The sequence below is a fragment of the Vipera berus genome, assembly GCF_964194415.1.
Source record: "Vipera berus genome assembly, chromosome: 6".
Classification (NCBI taxonomy): domain Eukaryota; kingdom Metazoa; phylum Chordata; class Lepidosauria; order Squamata; family Viperidae; genus Vipera; species Vipera berus.
Window position 1 is genome coordinate 49,432,632 of NC_138208.1, and position 23,818 is coordinate 49,456,449.

At 35.9% G+C, this 23,818-nt stretch overlaps 1 protein-coding gene across 1 annotated transcript in view; it reads left to right on the forward strand.

Moving 5' to 3' along the window:
- Positions 1-23,818, forward strand: part of PTPRQ (protein tyrosine phosphatase receptor type Q) — a gene marked incomplete at both ends in the record, with an annotated part of 121,039 nt that overhangs the window by 56,090 nt on the left and 41,131 nt on the right. Inside the window, 10 exons of the mRNA XM_081330626.1 lie at positions 3,188-3,289; positions 8,858-8,978; positions 10,683-10,840; positions 12,536-12,681; positions 13,641-13,809; positions 15,030-15,323; positions 17,762-18,037; positions 18,527-18,678; positions 20,549-20,690; positions 21,217-21,489. Coding sequence (XP_081186752.1) covers positions 3,188-3,289; positions 8,858-8,978; positions 10,683-10,840; positions 12,536-12,681; positions 13,641-13,809; positions 15,030-15,323; positions 17,762-18,037; positions 18,527-18,678; positions 20,549-20,690; positions 21,217-21,489 — 1,833 coding nt within the window. The remainder of the gene's footprint in view (positions 1-3,187; positions 3,290-8,857; positions 8,979-10,682; positions 10,841-12,535; positions 12,682-13,640; positions 13,810-15,029; positions 15,324-17,761; positions 18,038-18,526; positions 18,679-20,548; positions 20,691-21,216; positions 21,490-23,818) is intronic.

The following is a 23,818-nucleotide window of genomic DNA, read 5'->3' on the forward strand; positions in this document are numbered from 1 at the left end:
CAGATGGCGCTTGGACTGATTCCCACCTCCCTCTCCCACAGCCCGGTCGAGTCCTTAGTTAATGCCTGGCAACAGGCTGCTTCGGAGGCTCTCGACCGCGTTGTCCCTTTGCGGCCTCTGACCCGGCACAAGTCCCGACTCGCTCCTTGGTTCTCCAAGGACCTGCGGGAGATGAAACGCCAGAGAAGGGGCCTAGAGAGCATTTGGAGAACCAGTCGGTCCGAGTCTGACCGAACACAGTTAAGATCCTTTTCTAGATCTTATCTTGTGGCAATGGAGGTGGCAAAGCGCGCTTACTTCACCACCCTCATTGCGTCCGCAGATAACCGCCCGGCCGCCCTATTTAGAGTGGTCCGCTCCCTTTTAAATCAAGGGATGGGAGAGGACCCCCTACAAGGACGGGCTGAGGAATTTAGTAAATATCTGGTGGACAAAATTGCTCAGATTCGGGCTGGTCTGGACTCTGACTGGGCAGTATCTGACGAGAGGAAAACGATGAATTTGGCCGAGAACATTTGGGAAGAGTTTGATCCTGTGACTCCGGATGAAGTGGACAAGATCATGGGGAAACTAAGTGCCGCCACATGTTTGTTGGACCCGTGTCCCTCCTGGCTAGTCTATGCATCTCGGGAGGTTACACGAGGCTGGCTCCTAGCAGTTATCAATGCTTCACTGAGTGAAGGGTACTTCCCTGCCGCCTTGAAAGAGGTGGTGGTAAGGCCCCTCCTTAAGAAACCTGCATTGGATCCAGCTATTTTAAACAACTTCTGTCCTGTCTCCAACCTTCGCTTTCTTGCGAAGGTCATTGAGAGCGTGGTGGCACGACAGCTCCCTTTGATCCTGGAGGAAGCTGAGTATCTGGATCCATACCAATCGGGTTTCAGACCCGGGTATAGCACAGAGACGGCATTGGTCGCACTGGTGAATGATCTCTGGCGGGCCCGAGATAGAGGTTATTCCTCTGTCCTGGTCCTATTAGATCTCTCAGTGGCTTTTGATACCATCGACCACGGTATCTTACTGCGTCGTCTTGAGGGGTTGGGAGTGGGAGGCACCGTTCTGTGGTGGTTCTCCTCCTACCTCTCGGACCGTTCGCAGACGGTGTTAGCAGGGGGGCAGAGGTCAAGCCCTAGGCCCCTTAGTTGTGGAGTGCCTCAGGGATCGGTGCTCTTGCCCCTCCTGTTCAACATCTATATGAAGCCGATAGGAGAGATCATCCGTGGCTTCAGGGTGAAATATCACCAATATGCTGATGATACCCAGCTATTCATCTCCACCCCGAACCAACCCAGTGATGCCCTCGATGTGATGTCCCGTTGCCTGGAAGCGGTACAGATTTGGATGGGAAAGAACAGGCTTCGACTCAACCCGGCCAAGACTGAGTGGCTCTACATACCGTCATCTCGTTTAGTCCAAGAGGTTCCATCTTTGACTATAGGAGGAGAGATGTTACCTCCCATTGATAGAGCATGCAATCTGCTAGATTCACGACTCAGTTTTGAAGATCATATTGGAGTCGTGGCTAGGGGGGCATTTGCCCAGATTCGCCTAATATACCAATTGCGCCCTTTTCTGGACCGAGATGCCCTACGTACAGTCACCCACGCACTCGTTACCTCCCGTATAGACTACTGTAATGCTCTCTACATGGGGCTGCCCTTGAAGACCACCCGGAGGCTTTAGCTGGTGCAGAGTGCAGCTGCACGGGTAGTGATGGGAGCACCCCGATACTCCCATATTACACCCCTCCTGCGTGAGCTGCATTGGCTACCGGTTGCCCTCCGGGTGAGATTTAAGGTGCTGGTACTTACCTTTAAAGCCCTACATGGCTTAGGCCCGGGATACTTGCAGGACCATCTGCTGCCGGGAACGAATTCCCATTGCCCAATACGCTCACACAGAGAAGGCCTCCTCAGGGTACCATCAGCTAGGCAATGTCGGCTGGCGACCCCCAGGGGGGGCCTTCTCTGTGGGAGCGCCAGTCCTATGGAATCAGCTCCCCCCTGAGCTTCGGATGGCCCAAAATCTCCAGTCCTTTCACCGCAGCCTCAAAACACTCCTATTCCACCAGGCTGACCTGGACTGACAGGCATTTTAATTATATTTACAATTTTTAATTTATTTTTAATTTTTAATTTTAATTTATTGCACAGATGATTTCAATTTTATTCTTATCTTAATTTCTGTACTTATTATATGTTTTGTTGTTAGCCGCCCTGAGTCCTTCGGGAGATAGGGCGGGATATAAATCCCATTAATAAATAAATAAATAAATAAATAAATAAATAAATAAATAAATAAATAAATAAATAAATAAATAAATAAGATGCCCTATGCACAGTCACTCATGCGCTCGTGACCTCCCGGTTAGACTACTGCAATGCTCTCTACATGGGGCTGCCCTTGAGGACCACTCGGAGACTTCAGCTGGTGCAGAATGCGGCCGGGCGAGTTGTGATGGGAGTCTCCCGATACTCCCATATAACACCTCTCCTCCGTGAGCTACATTGGCTTCCGGTTGCCTTCCGGGTGAGATTCAAGGTGCTGGTGATGACCTATAAAGCTCTAAATGGCATGGGTCCAGATTATCTCAGGGAGCACCTGCTGCCGGCATCAATTTCCCATCGTCCTGTGCGCTCCCACAGGGAGGGCCTCCTTAGGGTACCGCCGGTCAATGAGTGCTGGCGGGTGATCCCCAGGGGAAGGGCGTTCTCGGTGGGCGCACCTGCCCTGTGGAACGATCTGCCTGTGGAACTCCGGACCGCCCCCGACCTTCTTTCGTTTCGCCGGGATCTAAAAACTTGGTTATTTGATTTATCTGGCCTGGACTGAGGGGTTTTAATTTTTAAACTTTTAATTTTTAAACTTTGGGCTACTAATTGTTATTTAATTTAATTTTAATTCTATTTTAATTCTTATTTTGTCTTTTAACTTTGCCCTGTAAACCGCCCTGAGTCCTTCGGGAATAGGGCGGTATATAAAACTAAATAAATAAACAAACAAACAAACAAACAAACAAACAAACAAATAAATAATGTGATTTCTGTGTCTATAAATTAAAGTCTTTATATTATGTTTTTATAATTCAAGTCTTTTCTTTACATTGATTCATATGAAATTATCAAAATAGCATAAGTAGGCATATAAGTGTCAGTATATATACATAACATGTATATTCTTTATTTAGGCTTAAAAAAATATACAAAATATCTGGTTGAAGTATCTTCAAGCACTGTAAAAGGTGAAGGACCTCAGAGTGCACCATTGGCTATAATAACTGATGAAGATGGTAAGGTCTACATCACTGACTATTGTGTTGTTTTCATATCAGTTGGTTATGCTGGAGTGAAAGTGCATTATAGAAGGATACCTGTAAGCTTAATGGAAGCTCAAAATGCTGTTAGTATTTAGGGGTGGAGAACTTTTTTGAACATGGGAACTTCACTTAATGGTTTTTTGGAGCAGGGTGAGATTTTTTAAAAATAGAATAGGTTTTTTTTCTGCTTCAAAATAATAGAAAATTGAAATACAACAGTTCAATAGATAGAGAACAAGGTGCTTACAGTCATCATTTTATTATAGGGAGAGTTTTCATAAGTCATAAGCCCTTTCTAAGTAACAAGATCTACTTGTAATAAAAATTTAAGAGGCAGCGCAACGCAAGCAACAACAGCAACAAAAAAACCCCCAAACCAAACTAAAAGGTTTGGAATGTAATTTCTTGGAAGTACATACTGTTCTGACTGTTATTCAAAATATTTCACAAATTCCTTCATAGCTGAGAACTTGTTTTCATTTCACGCATAACTCAAGTGATATGACCTGCTTTAGGAATATGATGATAATTTATGTGATAAAATAAACTTGAATGGAATCATAAAATGCCTATATTTATCATGAAAATATCACTAAATAATAGTGATAAATAAAATGATAATAGTGATAATATTTATCACTAAAACATTTGAGCATCTGATGCAAAAGGCTATATTTGTTATTATTCATAATAATATATATAATGAATATTCAATAATATGAATCCTGATAATATATTGTACTAATTTTAGTAATTAAAGTGCTAATAAAATTAAAATATTCCATAATTTAATACTTTGGTCAATTGAATCTAATTGGGGGGATTTTTTTAATCTGGAATTGAAGCCCCAGCAGGTATTTTATAGACGTGCACAATGATTTTTTTTAATTAACACTTGTATAACTCATATAATGAATATGTATCATAACAGGACACATAAAAGTAAAATGATGCACACAAGATTGCAATAAGCAAATAAACATTTATGAGTATGTTTGAGAACAGATTCTCCATATTTTTTAATGCAGTTCATTGGTTTTGGATAAATCCAGGTTTTAAGGTTAGACTTGATTGTGGTAATTTATAATCCTGGGCTGTCTGTGGACATCGGGATCTCAAAGGAGGTAAAAAAAGGCATAGCAGAAATATTGAATAACAGAATAACAGAGTTAGAAGGGACATTGGAGATCTTCTAGTTCAGCTCCTTGCTGAAGCAGGAGATCCTATACTATTTTGGACAAATGGTTGTCTAACCTCTTTTTAAAAACCTCCAGTGATAGAGCATCCACAACTTCTGAAGGAAAGCCATTCCACTGATTAATTTACGCAAAGAGAAAAAACAGTCCAACCTATCAAAAACAGTGCCATAAAAAACAAGTTAAGATAGGCAAGAAAATGGTAAGTGAGCACCTGTCCAGCCTAGATGAGTTCAAATCACCAGGACCAGATGGATTACACCCCAAGGCTCTCAAGGAACTGGCAGACGTGACCACTGAACTATATTTTTCAAAGATCCTGGAGCACTGGGGAACTATCAGAGGATTGGAAAAGAGCTGATGTAGTTCCCATCTTCAAAAAAGGGGAAAAATAGATCCAGAAAACTACAGACCTATCAGCCTGACCTCAATACCTGGGAAGATTCTGGAAAAGATAATCAAACAACGAATCAGCGAGCACCTATAGGCAAACAAAATCATTACTAAAAGCCAACATGGGTTTGTCAAAATCAGATCATGCCAGACAAATCTTATCGCATTCTTTGAGCAAGTGACAAAATTAGTGGACCAGAGGAATGCTGTGGATGTAATTTACTTGGACTTCAGTAAGGCATTTGATAAAGTAGATCACAACATACTACTTGATAAGATAGAAACATGTGGGTTAGATAGCATCACCACCAGACGGATTCGTAGCTGGCTGACCGGCAGTACTCAGTGTGTGGTCCTCAATGGAACTGCATCTACATGGAGGGAAGTGTGTAGTGGGGTGCCCCAGGGCTCTGTTCTGGGCCCAGTGCTCTTCAACACCTTCATCAATGATTTGGACGAGTGGATAGATTGGGAACTCATCAAATTTGCAGATGACACCAAGCTGGCAGGAATAGCCAATACTCCAGAAGATAGGCTTAAGATACAGGAGGATCTGGACAGACTTGAACACTGGGCACTATCTAAGAAAATGAAATTCAGTGGTGAAAAAAAGTAAGGTTCTACATTTAGGCAAGAAAAACCAAATGTACAGGTGTAGTATAGGTGGTACCTTGCTCAATAGTAGTAACTGTGAGAGGGATCTTGGAGTCCTAATGGACAATCAGTTAAATATGAGCCAGCTGCCAAAAAAGCCAACATAGTGCTACTAGGCTGCATTAACAGAGGGATAGAATCAAGATCACGTGAAGTATTAATACCACTTTACAATGCCTTGGTAAGGCCACACTTGGAATACTGCATCCAGTTTTGATCACTATGATGTAAAAAAGATGTTGAGACTCTAGAAAGAGTACAGAGAAGAGCAACAAATATGATTAGGGGACTGGAGGCTAAAATATATAAAGAACGGTTGCTGGAATTGGGTATGTCTAATTTAATGAAGAGAAGGGCGATGGGTGACATGATAGCAGTGTTCCAATATCTCAGGGGCTGCCACAAAGAAGAGGGAGAGAAGTTATTCTCCAAAGCGCCTGAAGGCAGGACAAGAAGCAATGGATGGAAACTAATCAAGGAGAGAAGCAACCAAGAACTAAGGAGAAACTTCCTGACAGCTAGAACAATTAACCAGTGGAACAACCTGCCTCCAGAAGCGGTGAATGCTCAAACACTGGAAGTTTTTAAGAAGAGACTGGACAGCCATTTTTCTGAAATGGTATAGGGCCGTGGTGGCGAACCCTTGGCACGCGTGCAATCAATTTCAACTTCTTGTGGGGAAAAAAAGGTCTTCCAAAGTTGGAATTTATTGATTGAACTTTTTAGGTCCACCCAGTCTGCCGTTACCACCGCAGCCATGCCCACCCAATGGGCCATGCCCACTCAATTGGCCATACCCACCCAATGGGCCACACCCACCTGGCACCCGATGATACATAAGTGGGTTTTGGGTTGCAGTTTGAGCACTTGGTCTCTAAAATGTTCGCCATCACTGGTATAAGGTTTCCTGCCTGAGCAGGGGGTTGGACTAGATGACCTCCAAGGTCCCTTCCAACTACTTCTTCTTCTTCTTCTTCTTCTTCTTCTTCTTCTTCTTCTTCTTCTTCTTCTTCTTCTTCTTCTTCTTCTTCTTCTTCTTCTTCTTCTTCTTCTTCTTCTTTTTCTTCTTTTTCTTCTTCTTCTTCTTCTTCTTCTTCTTCTTCTTCTTCTTCTTATTATTATTATTATTATTATTATTATTATTATTATTATTATTATTATTATTTCTCACTATGAGGAAATTTCTTCTTAGTTCTAGGTTGATTATCTCCTTGATTAGTTTCCATCCATTGCTTTTTGTTCTACCTTCGGGTGCTTTGGAGGAGAGGTTGAGCCCTCCTCTTCTTTGTGGCAGTCCCTTAGGTATTGGAACACTGTTATAAGGTCACTCCTAGTCCTTCTTTTCATTAAACAAGATATTACCAATTCCTGTAACCATTTTTGTATATTTTAGCCTACAGTCCCCTAATCATCTTTGTTGCTCTTCTAGAATTTGCTCTTCATCTTTGCACTCTTTCTAAACTCTCAAAGTCCTTTTTATATGATGGAAACTAAAACTGGCTGCAATATTCCAATAGTGGTCTTACCAAGACATTATAAAATAGTACTAACTCTTCACATGATCTTGATTCTATCCTTCTGTTAATGCAGCCTAGTACTATGTTGACTGCAGCACACTGCTGACTCATATTTAAGTGATTGTCCACTAGGACTCTAAGATCCCTCTCACATTTACTAATATTGAGCCAGGTACCACCTATACTAAACCTGTACATTTGGTTTTTCTTGCCTAAATATGGAACACTATTTTTATCACCAATGAATTTCATTTTGCTAGATATGGTCCAATGTTCAAGTCTGTCAAGAACCTTTTGTATTTTGAGCCTAATCTAGAGCATTAGCTATTCCTGTCAGCTTGGTATCATCTACAAATTTAATGAGTTACCTTTCTATCACCTGTCTAAATCATTTATGAAGGTATTGAAGAGTACTGGGCTTAAGATAGAACTTTGAGGTACCCCACTGGGGTAAGAAAATAGGGAATATTTGATTGAAATCTATATTTAGAAATAATTTTTATGGTATACCATTACTATGTAGGTTTGAATTCACTTTTTTCTGAAGACATGTATTATTCTTTCATTCAAAGAATCCATTAAATTACAATTATTTAACTTATAATTAATTTTACAATTAGATTACTTAAAAAGCATAAAATAACTAATTCTAATTTACTGTAAATAGAAGTTCTGAATAAAAATATATTTTATTATAAGAAAATGCAATTGCTATTCAATAATAACAACAGACAAATGAATTTATTCAGATGATAAGATAAACATTTTGCTAATTGTATTATTTTAATATCTTTTCAATCCAGTTCTTTCCACAGGAGTTTTATGCTATGTGTTATGTATCCAGATTATCTCTTCTTTTCCCAAACTAGCATATTAATGTGTTTTATAATGGAATCTCTTTGTGTAGATGTTTGCAGGTTGTAATTATATATCAGAAACTCATATGACTGGGTCAGGATCAACTGTTAAATCTTATTTCAGTTAATGAATACTCTACATGGTCTATTATATAACAGGTTAATGTGCTTGGGAGTTAATCTGCGACTTAATGAATATAGAATATTTTTCTGTTACTGAATATTGAGTATGTATTGCTGCATTTTTTGCTGCATAATAATATTCATTTAAGTTGTAAACTGTCTTGCTGTGCTTGATTTGGATTGCTTGATGGGATACTAGTCCTCCCATAGGCATGGAAGTCAGTTGGGTGACTTTGGGTTAATTGTTCTCTTTCAGCCCTAGAATGAAAAGTTGAGAAATATCTACAATTCTGCCTTAGATCAGCATAATAGTTTACAGTTTATAATCTTCAATGGAGAAGCCTTCATCTTGTGATGGATTCTTCAAGCTACACACACACACACACACACACACGCACATGCCCACCCCCCACACATTAAGACTGGTGTATATAAATTAAAATGGCGCGTTTTGTATTGTCTTCCATTGTAATGCTAACTGGTTTTCACCCTTCTCAGGGGAAATTATTTATTTTATATTGATTTGTATCAATTAAATTCATATTTTATTACCAGGAAACAAATTACAATAAACTTGAAGGTGAATCACTATGATATTCCTGTTGCTCTATTTTCTCATAAAACATTATTTTTTCTCAGAATCAAAGAAACAGATGATTTGCACCACCATGTAAAATTATTCTTTTTAAGTGCCATTTTAAAACAAACAGCTTCAAATACAATAAATGTAACTTATGATACTGTAGACACTTAAATTTGCTGTAGCAATAATTAATAATATATTGCATATTTACTTTGCAGCTCCTAGTTCCCCTCCAAGATTGCTCACAGTAAAACAGTTAGCTGATGCCATTGTGGTGTTGTCATGGCAACCGCCACTTGAGCCAAATGGAGTTATCCTTTATTATACAGTTTATATTTGGTAAGATTTTCCTAAATGCTAAGGCTTTATCTACTTAAGAAATGTTTTCCCTTAACTTTGTAATTCATGCTAAGATTTTATCTACTTAAGAAATGTTTTCCCTTAACCTTTAATTCATGTTTTATTCCACATACTTGAATATTAGTGAATAATTAAAAACAATTTATTTTAACTGAGCTTAAATATAGACAACTAATTTTTTTTAGAAATTAATGCTGGCTAGATTCTTCAAGCATTTTGAAATCATGATTTCAAAACCAAGATGTTGCCACACCAAATAGAATTTTTAGTAGTTCTCTAGCACACTACCATGTACTGTTAATGATTGTCACTGAATGGAGTGGATCCTGTCTTATATTAGAATAGATTAGAGCTAGAAGGGACTTCTTTGAACTATGGTGCTGGAGAAGACTCCTGTGAGTCCCTTGGACTGCAAGGTGATCAAACCGGTCAGTCCTAGAGGAGATCAACCCTGACTGCTCTTTAGAAGGCCAGATCCTGAAGTTGAAACTCAAATACTTTGGCCACCTAATGAGAAGGAAGGACTCACTGGAGAAGAGCCTAATGCTGGGAAAGATTGAGGGCAAGAGAAGAAAGGGACAACAGAGAATGAGGTGGCTGGATGGAGTAACTGAAGCAGTAGGCGTGAGCTTAAATGAACTCCAGAAGATGGTAGAGGACAGGAAGGCCTGGAGGAACATTGTCCATGGGGTCTCAATGGGTCGGACATGACTTCGTAGCTAACAACAATAACAAAGAAGGGACCTTGGAGGTCTTCTAGTCCAGCCCCCCGCTCAAACAAGAGAACCTATACCATCTCAAACAAGTGACTGTCTAGCGTCTTCTTAAAAATCTCCAGTGATGGAGCGCCCACAATTTCTGGAGGCAATCTGTTCCACTGGTTAATTGTCCTCACTGTCAGGAAGTTTCTCCTTAATTCCAGGTTGCTTCTCTCTTTGATCAGTTTCCAACCATTGTTTCTTGTCCTGCCCTTTGGTGCTCTGGTGAACAACGTGTCCCCCTCTTCTTTGTGGCAGCTCCTCAAATACTGGAATACTGCTATCATGTCTTCCCTATTTCTTCTTTTTCTTTAGACTAGCCAAACCCAAGTCCTGCAGCCACTAGTAGCAAATGGCCAATTCACTTTTACTTATTAATATGAGGGTGGAAAGTAACTGAACAAATTTCAGCATTTGGTATCTGCAATTAGTTCATGTCCACATTCTGGCCTTTGATTCATATAACATGATGTTATATACACTAAACAGCTATGCATTATTGAGATGCTGAACTAGTAATGTAACATAAGAATCTTTACTAGTCCTTTATGTTGCTTTCTAAGAAAAGTTCTAAACTTAGAATTCAAATTAAATGCTAATTTCATGCATGATCACCACTCCTTCTTACCTCCCAGGTCCTTCTGTGCCGTCTCATTGTGGTTATGGTGGGGGATGTCCCTGGAATAGATGTTGCTACAATAAAGCTATTTCTCACGAGAACAAAAAAACATTTTTTTTACCCAGTATGATACAAATATGTCTGAATGACTTTAGCACTGGAAAGACAGGTTAAGCCAAGAACTAAGAAGAAACACAATGGTGTTAAATTGAAACTCTACAGTTTAGCACATGTAGTAACATATAGAACTATTTAGTGCTTGTTTTGTTAATCAGCTGTTTAATTCTCTTTAATATGTTTGCTTAGGAATATTATGTCAAGAAATATCAATGTATCTGAACCATCACTAGAATTGACAGATTTAGAATATAACAAGATATACCGTGTTTATGTAACAGCAAGTACCAGATTTGGTGATGGAAATATAAAAAGTGACACAACAAGTTTCAGGACCTCTGAAGGAGGTAAATATGTACGATTAATATGATATAGTACTATTGAGAATGTTCTTAGTAGTGATTTAAATGTAGGATTGGTATGTATATTTAAATATATTATATTATGTATAAAATAGGATAACCCTAACCCTAGCCCTTTTGGTAATCAGAAATTATACTTTATGTGTTTGTGGAAGTCAAAAGCTTTTGTAGTTGGGGATGTTGCCAGCACAAACTATTTGTGTCCTTTATCCTTGGAGTACTATGGGCATTAGTAACAAGTGAGAAACCCTTTGTTTTGGCCCTTCTTTATTTCTGCTCTAAGGATTTTTCCTCCTGATTGTTTTTTAATCGAAAAAATACAGTATGACTGTCCTTTGGTCTGTTCCCAGAGTGAGGATATGAAACTCACATGCTGCAAGATATGTTCCTTACCCTTTTTAGACTTTGAACTTCTCTCTTAAATATTCTTAATAGTCCAGATTCTACTCATAGACATAAATTCTGCCACATTTGGATCTCCAGTGATAAACTGGATAATTCTGGCCTAATTCATAGGTGTTTTTCTATGTTTGATGAAGAACTGGCAATTTCCTCCTTCTTTCTTAATTATGTCTACTTTACACTAAAAAGTACAGTTTTTGTGCTTCCTAATTCAAATAATAGCAAACTGTGTGTTGCCACGTATTAGTCACATGATCAGAGGAAGCTCTAGAGGCTACAAGAAAAGGGATTGGGAACCACATGGAGTCTTGTGGCTGTAATTTTCTGTAAAGCATGTTCCTTCAAAAATTGGCTTTCATACCACTCAGGTCAAAGGGTAGTTGTTTTAATATATTACTTTTTTCATATGAATTTTGAAATTTGCCTTTTCATAAAAGGTAGATAAATCTCTGCATACTGAATTAATAATTTTTTAATATTCTTTAAATCTTGCAATTGACTTAGGGCGTGTATGCACCATTTGCTGCTCTTATTTCATTAATATTTTGAGTTGCTTTTGAAAAGCTGCTACTAAGAAGCTTGAAATGAATATGGATACACAGGACTGACATACAACATTACTGATGGTACTCAGGCTGTTTTTGAAACTACAGAAAACTAAAGCACTGGTGATCCAAGAATAGTGTAATGAAATGCCAAAACTCCAAAATGACAGCTATGACTTCCTTCCCACTTCCACATTTTCATTTTCTGGAGAGCTCATAAGACATATGGGGGTTTCATTCATTTGTCCTCTGAAGCTTTGGGACAATGCACTTCATTCTGGTACTTGGGCCACTTCAGTTCAAAGACAGTCTGAATGCCTTCTAAGCAGCTCATGTCAATTTGGACTTGTGCTTTGTCCAGTGTAATGCAAACAAATAATTATGCAATTATTTCTTGCATATTAATATGTCTTCATAAATGAATGATAAATTATTGAATGATTTCTTTTCATCAATTTTTACCAGAATCAACCTGAACTGTATACACCCAACTCAAAAATGTTGGCTTGGTCTGTTGACTAATGATATGTTATTGTGCTCCTTACATTAGAAAGCAAAGAGTATCAGGACATATATCATTATAATAGCAGCTTTTTGTATTTCCAAAGGCTAAGTTCCATTAAGAATCAGCAGAAAGAAAGGATTTTAGCCATGAAACCCTTTCCTAAAACATTTGTGGAGCAGAAACAAAATAGCCTTTTTTGTGCAGTTGGTAAATGTTTACATTTTTCAGCTCCAGGTGATCCACCTAAAAACTTGTGGTATAAAAATATCACTTCATCATCAGTAAGAATATTCTGGGATCCTCCTCAAAAACCTAATGGTGTCATTCAGTTTTATTCAGTTTACTACAAAAATGATTCTGACACTTATGTACAGGTATGTCCACTTTTTTATTTTCTCTGAAAGTGTTTGCCAGTGCTAAAATCTATATATGTATTTACATTAGTAGTAAGTGAAAGAAATAATTTTCTGTGCTTGAACACAGAAAGTTAGAGTGATGCACATTGTGAAGATGATTCAGAAGATTTGGCTAGCACTTGCATGAGTGTAACATCTTGTGGTATTCCTGCCTGTTTATTTCTCACTTCTACACAAGCATGGAAAAAAGTGTTTTTGTTGCATGCTGTTATTTGTCAAGGGTGTCCTTAGTCTTATTAGTTTGGTTATTACTTGGACTTTTATAATATTTAATTGTTAACAATCTTTAGCATATTTTTAATCAAGTAAGACTAAGGAGCCATTTTGATGTAGTGGTTAAGACAGCAGACTAGAAACCAGGAGTCCGTAAATTCTAGTTCTACCTCAGGCACAAAGGCAGCTGGGTGACCTTGGGCCAGTCACTTTGTCTCAGCCCTAGAAAGGAGCCAGTGACAAACTACTTCTGAAAATCTTTGCCAAGAAAACAGCAGAGACTTGCCCGAGCAGTCTCTATGAATTGGACTTGACTGAAAAAAAGGAAAACAAAAAATAATATATTTGAAGCTGAAAGTGTATACTATTTGCATGACCAAAGTCAGACTCTCTCCACCTTCAAATAGAGAATGTATATAAATCAAGTAATTCAAGCTTTGCAAAAAATAAGTGAAATAACCAAAGTCAGATAAAGTGAATATAATTATTTCTACTGCACCAACATCCACATGACTGGTTGTCTAATAATAATACTGTTGCACCTAGAAGATAATTTTCTCATTGTGCTATCAAGATTTGCTTTTTGTTTAGGTATCATAAATGTTTGCAATACATAATGTTCATTTAGTCATAGGAGAGAGGACATAAGTTATGGAGAAATATTAATTTTAATTTAATACATTTTCCTAACATTTTCTGTCTAGAATTTTACCACTTCCACAATTGACAGCAGTGCTGATAATTCAACTTCATCGATAGTATTAATCAATTTAGCAAAATGGAGACACTACACACTTTGGTTAACTGCAAACACAGCCCTTGGGAATGGAAACCAAACCAGTGAAATAATGCAACTATATACAGACCAAGATTGTATGTAAAAAAGTTTATATTGTTTGTAGAAATCCTATCTGTAATTCTTTGTAAGGTTTTTGTGTGACCTTTAACTGCTCTTAAAGTTCACTATGATATCAGTTATCTGATCATCAGAATCATATAGTATATTTTTTTACGTTTTGCCACTATGCATTTAATGTGAGAGATTAGATATAATTTATATAAATAGTGTTTTTTAAAACCATGGCTTGAGACTCTAAACATATTATTAAATACAGGTGGGTGACTTTGGGCTAGTCACTGTCTCTCTGCCCAGCTTACCTCACAGACTTGTTATTGTGGGGGAAATAGGAGGAGAAAGAACTATTATGCAGGTTTACTATCTTGAGTGACATATATATATAATACATATAATGCCTCCTTAAGTAACACCAGCTGCCTGCAATTAGCGCAGGTTCGCATCCCACCAGGCTCAAGGTTGACTCAGCCTTCCATCCTTCTGAGGTAGGTAAAATGAGGACACAGATTGTTGGGGGCAATAAGCTGACTTTGCAAAAATGCCGCTTGGGAGGGGCCGAAAGCCCTAATAAGCAGGCATATACATAGAATGAAGGCTATTGCTAAGCACATTGTGCTTTAGATTGTAAGCCGCTCTGGGATTAAATGGGATTAAAATAAAAAAATTAAAAAAATATAATAACTCAAGTATCCTCTAAATCAGTGCATCAGTACATGCATTTTTATATATATTATAGTATATGCAGCAACTTGGCAAGAGGAGATAATAACAACAACAACAGTTGGAAGACACGTTGGAGGTCATCTAGTCCAACCCCCTGCTCAGGCAGGAAACCCTATACCATTTCAGACAAATGGCTGTCCAGTCTCTTCTTAAAAACTTCCAGTGTTGAAGCATTCAGTTTCTGGAGGCAGGTTGTTCCACTGGTTAATTGTTCTAACTGTCAGGAAATTTCTCCTTTAGTTCTAGGTTAGTTTTCTCCTTGATTAATTTCCATCCATTGCTTCTTGTCCTGCCTTCAGATGCTTTGAAGAATAGCTTGACTCCCTCTTCTTTGTGGCAAATATAAAGTAATAAAGACAGGAGAAAAAACTAAAATTAAAAATAAATTATGTGAAAGCCCCATGAACAACATGAGCTTATTTTTATGTATAATGTTTCTCATCAGATGCATATATTGATATTAGGGATAAAGACATTGTACATACAGATAACATTTTTTAAAAATTTTCTGCAGTACCTGATGGACCTGTTAATCAGCTGGCCTATCAGAACATTTCTTCCACGGTAGTAAACGTAAGCTGGATTCCACCAATGCGCCCCAATGGACTTGTCTTCTATAATATTTCATTAACAATGAAGGATACTCAAACAAATCATGAGATTTTGTCACTTCTTCTGTATGATACAAACATAATTTTTAATAAGTTGGAAAAATATGCAAACTATCTTCTAAACATTACTCCAGCAACAGAAAAAGGATCATCGAAAATGTATACTTCAAGTTTATACATCAGAACTGAAGAAGATGGTATGTTATCTACGCTGCTTTGTTCCCAAATACAGGTTTATTCAGACATAAGCTTGTATACAACTTATATAACTTAGACTGCATTTGTGTAGCTTATGGCATGAGCCAGTTCATTTCTTTTTCTAATACAATATTTCCATGTGTATCAATAGTTTATTTTTTAAAATTGGATTGAACTCATAGACAAACATCCTTTTTGCTCTTCCTCATAATAATTATACTTGCTTTAGCCAAAAGTTCATATCGTGGAATAATACTACATTATTCCAGAAAAATATAGTATTGTAATATTATAATATAGTAATATAATATAGTATTATATATTATAATATAATATAATAATGCTATATTATTCCTGAATATTTCTAGCAGTTGATATGTAATTCAAAACACAGTTACGTATTTAACCCATATTGCTCTTCCCAAAACTATAATAAGAAGCTCATGGATATTAGATCAAAACAGGATGACTGGATGCAAGTCTACCACAAATATCATTGCCAGAATTTTATACTTTAAGCATAATGAAGCTGACAGTCTACCTTTATTGTTTTTCTGAGATGTCCAATTAAAATGAAAAAAGTTATTTAATTAGTTTCATCTTAATATATGAAACATACTATTTTTAAGACTCTTAACCATTGATTTCTTAAAATGAGTTTTCCAATCATTTCTTCCAAAATTCTTGAAATTAGGTAATTAATATCACAACTTTAAACAGCTAAGCATCCACTTTCAAAGAGCACTGTATCAGTCAAGAAAAGGATCTTCTTATAAAAGCTTTCTTTGCAATTATTAGTTACTCTTGTCAATATAATAACAGCTATGTACCAGCAGCCACCAATTATTTTAAATTTAAATATGATTATAAGTTAGATATTCAGATGGAATTAGAATGCATCTCTTTAGGGGCCTATCTGAGAATCTGTTACTTCAGATACTGGTTAAAGGAAATTCTTTGGAAATTTCTTTGGTCTATGTCATCTAACTAGAACAAATTTAAATCTTATTTAATAAGACAGTTTATTGTGGTTTTTCATGAGTTGGAATCATCCCCAATAAAGCTATAATTATTCTTCAGTGAATGACCTGGAATCCAGATCTCTAAACTGATATCTTAGTAGTTACCTTCTACTATTCCATTCCCAAATATTTCTACATTTCCCAAACTTCACATAAGAGACTGTTGGCAAATTACCAATAACTGTCAAATTACCAATAAGGACAACAACTGATAGATATACCAATATGCCATGAAAATCACACATATGTATGTTCCAATATAGACACTGAATCCATTTCACATATGCTGCTACTGCACTCTCTGTACAATAAATAGAGATCTGAACCCATAACACCAATTGTTGGGAATCTTAATTGCTCCTCTGAGCAGGCAGTCATTCATTAGATCTACTCTATGGGGAGTTGACACTTGATATGAGCATGGAAGTAACTGTGACCAGTACTTTGCCATTATTGAATTACTTCCTGGTCTAAATAAGGATAGTTACTGCTGATGATTTCCACAGAGTTGGGGAACTGATTAAGATGGTCAACCCAAATCTCATAGTTGCAAGTGAATTCTGATAGGCAGTTAGGAATTTTTCAGCAATCTAACAGGAAATTCCATCAAGTGGTCAAGTGAACTCTGGATTAAAGTGTTGCTCATGATTCTGTCCATGTTGCCTAGTTCTTTTATATGTATAAACAAAAAGAAAAGAGACTTATATCATGAGTGGAAGAAGAATAAATATAAATGTGAATAAATATTGGTAGGAGTTCATGTTTGGTAATAAGGGAGATGAAGTATAAGTACTGTGCTGGCAGGATGGAATACAACACCTCTGTATATATGCCCTGTTCCCTTCTCTTCTGCATATGGAGAGGCAGGAAATTCTACTTACAAACTGTTGTGAGGTACTTATGCAATCTTTTGTCAATAAAATAGCAATAAATCTTTATTCAGCTATCAACTCTACAGGAGAAAGACCTGAAAAAATGATATAAGTTAAGACCTTATTCTATTGCTTAGGATTTGTTTGCTGATTTTGAAAAGTGGATAGGATGCTCTATAACTGGTGTGCCAATAGCATTTCCTTCCTGGAGTAAGAGGTATTGGGAATACTATCTCATGTGTTTATTGCCTCAAGGATAGACTACTGCAACATACTTACATAAAATAAATATAATAAAGCATTTATTGGGTTTAATGTGATGTTATTTGTGAACATTATGTGTAAAATAATTATTTAAAAAATTATTAAAGAAAGTATGTGTGTGTTTGTGTATAAACAGGTAATTTGCTATAAATGTTACACACATGCATATACACACACACATACACACATACATATACACCCCTATACTGATGCTTCCTATATATTTCAGATTAATGTTTGCTTCTCCCATTTTATGTTTCTTCCCTGATTAACTGGCAGTTCCAGACTCTGCACCTATTTTGAAAACTTACAGAAACCTTTCATCTACCTCAGTGATGTTATCTTGGGATCCTCCATACCGGCCAAATGGCATTATAAGAGGCTATGACTTAAAGCTACAAGGGCCAGAAAAAAATGGTTCTTCCACTACCTCCAATAATTCAATTATTTTAGAAGACCTTTTGCCATTTACCCTATACAGCTTTTTTGCATCCGCTAGAACTGTAAAAGGGCCTGGTCCATATGCTGTTCTTATGTTCTCTACAGATGAGTCAGGTGAGTAATTTGCAAGATGCAGATTTTTCAATGAATCCAATGTTTACAAGATTCATTGCTCTTCTTGGCCCTGTTATTTTTATTTTGTGATTTTCATAGGATGGAACCTTTGACCATATTATGACTTCCTTATCATATCTACCTATTTATTCAGCCATAGCCATAAAACATTTGAAAAATGTAATTACAATGTATGTGAATTTGTAAGCTGTCATTTTGCTTCAGTTTCTCTATATTTGCAAGCTACTACTCATCTAGGGACTTACATTGCTACCAAGGCATATATAGCTCATCTGGCTTTATACAGATTAGCAGGAAAGATATTTAGATCTCTGAAAAATGTGGCTTCATATATTATTTAAAATTTTAAAAAAAGAATATTTATAAGGAGAACAATATGTCAAAAATGTTAATGTATAACATATTGAGTTTTTGTTGGGTGTAAAGTATTGTCACATTGCCTTAATCTGAATAATGTTTCTTTCACAGTGCCATTGGCACCTCCAGAGAATCTGACAGTTATCAATTACACGTACAACTCTGCATGGCTGAAATGGGATCCAAGTCCTAGGCCAAATGGTGTCATTAGAAGATATGTTTTTAATATTTCTGAAAACAATAATCAAGCTACTTTTTATCAGGTACAATTAACACAATTAATATTATAAGTAAACACTAAAGTTATAAATATATATTTAAAAACCATCAGTTCTGTGGAGGGTAATAATCAGAAGATAATTTGTTTGTCCAGGGAAAAATCAAAGAACATTTCTTTCATCCTGGATGAAGCAACTCTGAAATAGGTAGAATAGGAGAGGCACTACATCAGTTGAATCCATTTAGGAGTTTTGGGAGATGAACTTAAACTATTTTTGATGAGGAACATTTTTCTTGGCATAAAGTATGAATAATGGAAATATTAGAAATAAAAAAAAATGTACCATATACACTTGTAGATAAGCTAGATAAGCTATAGTTGCCAAAATGCATGCCAAAATTGTGATGGGCTTATCCATGCATATATACAGTAATATTTTTAAAGTACCCATATATCCCATATATGCCTATGAATAAACCTATCCATGGATAATTTGACTCACAATTTTTTAAAACCAAAATACCTTGAAAAACAAGCCACTCACAGGTAAGCCAATTTTGAAAATTAAAAGACAAAATTCCAAAGGTCAGCTTATCCATGGCTGATACATTTTTCATGGCATTTTGGTTAAAAGTTTGTGGGTTGACTTATCTATGGCTGAGTTTATCCATGTTTACATAACAATTACCTATGCCATCCAACCCTCAGGCCATGTCCTTCTAACTCAAAGAACATTCTGAATGGCACTCACTTTTTTATCCAAACCTTGTTCTTTTTTTAGAAGACTTTGATCCATTACTTTAAAAAAAACTGTCAGTTTAGTATTCATTGATTTAATCAAATTAATCAAGTTATTTGGCTAACCTATTGCTCAATTCCTTAAACATTTTCAGAAGTAAATCTGATATAATTGTTCTGCAAGTTGCTCTTCTCCACTGCTTTTTTACCACTTTTTTTGCTGGTTGCTATTGTAATATTGTAATCTAAAACTGAAAGTGTCGCAATTGCAAGGGAAAGCATGAAAAACAAGCTGTCCCTTTTATTTTTCCCCTGTTTTGTTTTCCTGTGCCCTTAATACTTTTGTCTAAAATGCACTCTGTACTGTAGCTACAGTCAGCATCTCAGTCTGGCTCACATTATCTTCATCTTTGGTTTTATAAAATCCACCAATTGTTTGTACTTATTAATAATAAACAAAAAACATTTCTACAAAGGTCCAGTTAGATTATCTATTTTAATTCAAATTTATTCAAAAGCAGTTTCGCACACACACAAAAATCTTTTTAAAAACTATCCCCTTTATCCATTTAAACATCCTCTCCTTGTCAGTTTTTTGCCCAAAGTTCTAAATCTTTAAAGCCCCCTTTTTCCCATTTTAGTGTAAAAAGAACATTAACTCATCAGGTGGAATTGTGTTATCCTGCTACTCAGAAAACATCTCTTCAGCTGTAAATCAATTCCATCCAAAAGTGTTTAAGAAAGTGAGGCTTTTCACTTGACCCCTCCCCCACAACTATTTTATTCTGGACAGTTAATCACAACGAGCAGCTGTCCAGAATGCAAGTGGGCGATCTTGTGATCTTTCCTTTATCCAGAAAGACAAAGCTAATCAGTATTTGCTCTGTGGCCACTGATCTCCAACACAATGCCATTCCCACTCTTTCAAGGACATCTAGTCTGCCATAAATCCTCACTTGGAAGCTTCAGTAGTCCTGCATGCATGTAATTTCCGCCCTCTAAATTCACATGAACATGTTATATGAGCTGAATAGAACACTGGAAATGGAGTCTAGTACCAGCAAATTATGTATTTCATAATAGATTGATTTCCCATTAATTGATTATTGTATGATTCTGAAGAACTTATTACAGCAATAAAATATTATGGTAACTAATTATTTTCTTAATCTAAGAACATTTCAGGTTCACACAATGAAGCTAATATACTTGGACTAGAACCATTCACGATGTATTCCATTAGTGTTTCTGCATTTACAAAAGTTGGAAATGGCAATCAATTTAGTAACCTTGTACAATTCACAACAATGGAATCAGGTTAGATTGTTTAAGATCAAGTATTTTAATATGTACTGGTTTTGCAGATGAAACATTTTAGCTGTTACAAATTTAATCCAAATAAACCTATGAATTTCTCATCGATTGCTTAAAAATCAATTCTAATTTCAGGATCTGATTAATTATTATAAACCCAGTTGGACAGTTATTAAGATTATTAATATTACATCAATGCTGATTTTCTTCTCCCAATTCCATCCATCTTTCTATTGCCAATATGCTAGTTTACGTGGCCCAAGAAGCATATATGTATGTCCTGTATAGAGAAATTATGACAACCATAATTAATAAAGTAGAGGTACTCAAAATATATATTTTTCTATTGTATTTTTTCCTGCTGTGGAAAAAGTCAACGACTTCCTTTGGTAGATCTACTAAAGTGCTTTTATTATGATATCATATGAAATGCTGAAATGCTTCTTGCATTTGAATTGTTTTTAATCATATTGAAGTTGCAACCGCCTTTTCAATTTTATCAGAATATAATCTGTACTTTTCTTTGAAGCACCAGATATTGTCCAGAATATCCAGTGTATTGCAACCAGTTGGCAGTCAGTCTTGCTCCAATGGGACCCTCCTTTGAAAACAAATGGAATAATTACAAATTACATCATAACATTTAGAGAGAATTCAACCATCTCATCATCTCATAATGAAACAGTGTGTATTTTGAGAAACTTGTTATCTAATACAACTTACCAGTTTAAAGTAAAAGCTGCAACAGCTGCTGGAAAAGGGAAAGAACAGTTATGCAATGCCAGCACATTTCCAGAAACAGGTACCAATTCCCTACATGTCAAGCTATAATTAAAAATTTCAGAAATTTCTTTCATAATGTCTTTTCAAGTAAGTTTTCAGAGCTCAGTGGAATAAAACTGTACTATTGATATGTGTTAAAACTTCTGTTGTGGTAATTTTGTAAAATATACTAGAAGAGCAATAGTTCCAAGTAATTGTGTTTGGAATTCATGTAAGCAACTATGACAACAATAAAGTTTTTATTATTGGGTTAACATTGTCTTAACTATGTTCTCATGCATATTTTTTGTGTTGAGTAGCAGCCACTTGAAATTGGAGACTTGTAATTAGGAATGGAAACAGTTTTAAAGTTATTCTCAGCTTCTTATTTATGGTAGACAGAGTTAGTCACAGACACAGAGCTAATAGAGAGTCACTGCCAAGGCATTTATTTCTGACGCTAAGTGAAATCAAATTATATTCACCATCTCATTCCAAAATCTCTGAACAAGAGCCTTCAAAGTATAACTTGATTGTTTATTGTTAGGTTTATTACAACTGGGTGTAACTATACATGATCATAAAAAGAATTACATATGATACCATAAGATACAGTGACATTCTCAACTGAATGTTACATCTTTTGTCATACTCTACACTGTTGGATAATTTGCTTCAATTTATACAATAAAAATATACAAAGTTGTGAGAATAAATGCTACCAGCATATAAGAAACTGAATGGAGCTATAACTTCTTCTGAGAACTGGAAAAAAAGAATGTGATGGTTGAATTTTTATTTTTTAAAAATATTTAATATTAAGATTTAGAAGTTTAAAAAAACTGCAAGCAAAGCTTATAAAAATAGTGGAAAAGGTGAAAACAGTAATAAAACACAACTAATATTTTACATCTATTATCAAATTCTCAACAATGTAAGATAGTGCTCCAATTTATATTTATATTTTGCATTTCTAGACTGTATCTCCCTCAAAGAAGACTCTGGGCAGTGTACAGTACAATTCCAAAATATAAAACAGTATATAAGAATTAAAATGTTAAAGTTAAAATTTAAATTTGAAAAAAATTATAAAATTATAAGAAATTTCAAAGAGGCAAGAAGATATTCAAGGAGACAATTTAACCCTGTTAAAAAATTGATTGATGAAGGCCAAGGGAAGGCTCTTATGCCACCAGCCAGCCCCATGACTGCATACTCTTTTCAAGGAAAATTATTATTTTTAATAAATGAATAGGTAATCAGTCTACATAATGGATTCAAACTGTGAGAATTTAAAAGGAGATTCTGAATTCTAGGGATCTCTTCTTTCCTAGAGGTCAAGTTCTGATCTTAATATAAGTTGCATAGATGAAAAGTTTCTAGGGTAGATTGATATGAATATTCCCAATGGCCTGAAACCATTTATATATCTTTGCATTTTTTATCTTTAATTGAAAGAATTCATTTGGAAAATATTAGGTAATAAATATAAGTAGAATTTCCTTTGTATTTAAAACTCTTTACCAATAGTTTTTCAAATGAATCATTCTCGGTTATGAAATTATTTATTTCTGTATATTCTCAGTGTGTATTAGCATACTCCATGCCCTAGTTTGTGGGAAATAAGCAACACTAATGGACAGTCTTCAAGTGTAGTCTCTAAATTAGAAATTGTAGCTTGCATAGAATAGTATGTGTATGCTTGTATAAAACTGGCTTTAGTTACATTTGTGACTTACTTGCTATGCTAAAATAAGATAAAGCACACATGATAATAAATCAACAAATGGTTCAACACTGAAAATTAAAGCAAAGTTATAAGATATGAATACTTGTGGATAAATACATAAGGGTTACTTGGAAATGTAATTTATGTGTTCTTTTATATGCATATGATGGCATATTGAGCAATTGAAAACCCAAATGATTAGCCATACATATAAAAATAGATTTTGTGATGCAACAAGGAATATGGGTCTTAAAATAAATAATCAAGGAGCAAGGTATTTGTGTGTAACACGGAAAACTGAGTGAATGCACCTGCATAGAATATTAACTAAAAAAGGCAAAATGAATGGAGACCTACTGATGGAAGGGTCTGTACTATGTAATGTATAGTCTGTTTGAATGTTTTTCAAAAGAAACAAAAATGGTTTTGCATAAGTGTGTGCTTCTGTCTACTTTGTTCTATGGAAATAAGAATTTGGGTAGAGGATAGATATAAGTTGAATGCAGTGCTTGTGACTTAAAAAACGTGTGTAAAGCAAGATAGAATGAAGAACAAGCTCTGTATTAATGAGAATAATAATGCTGGGGTGGGTTTTGTCAGGAATGAGAATAAAATCAGAGAATAATATATAAATGAAGAT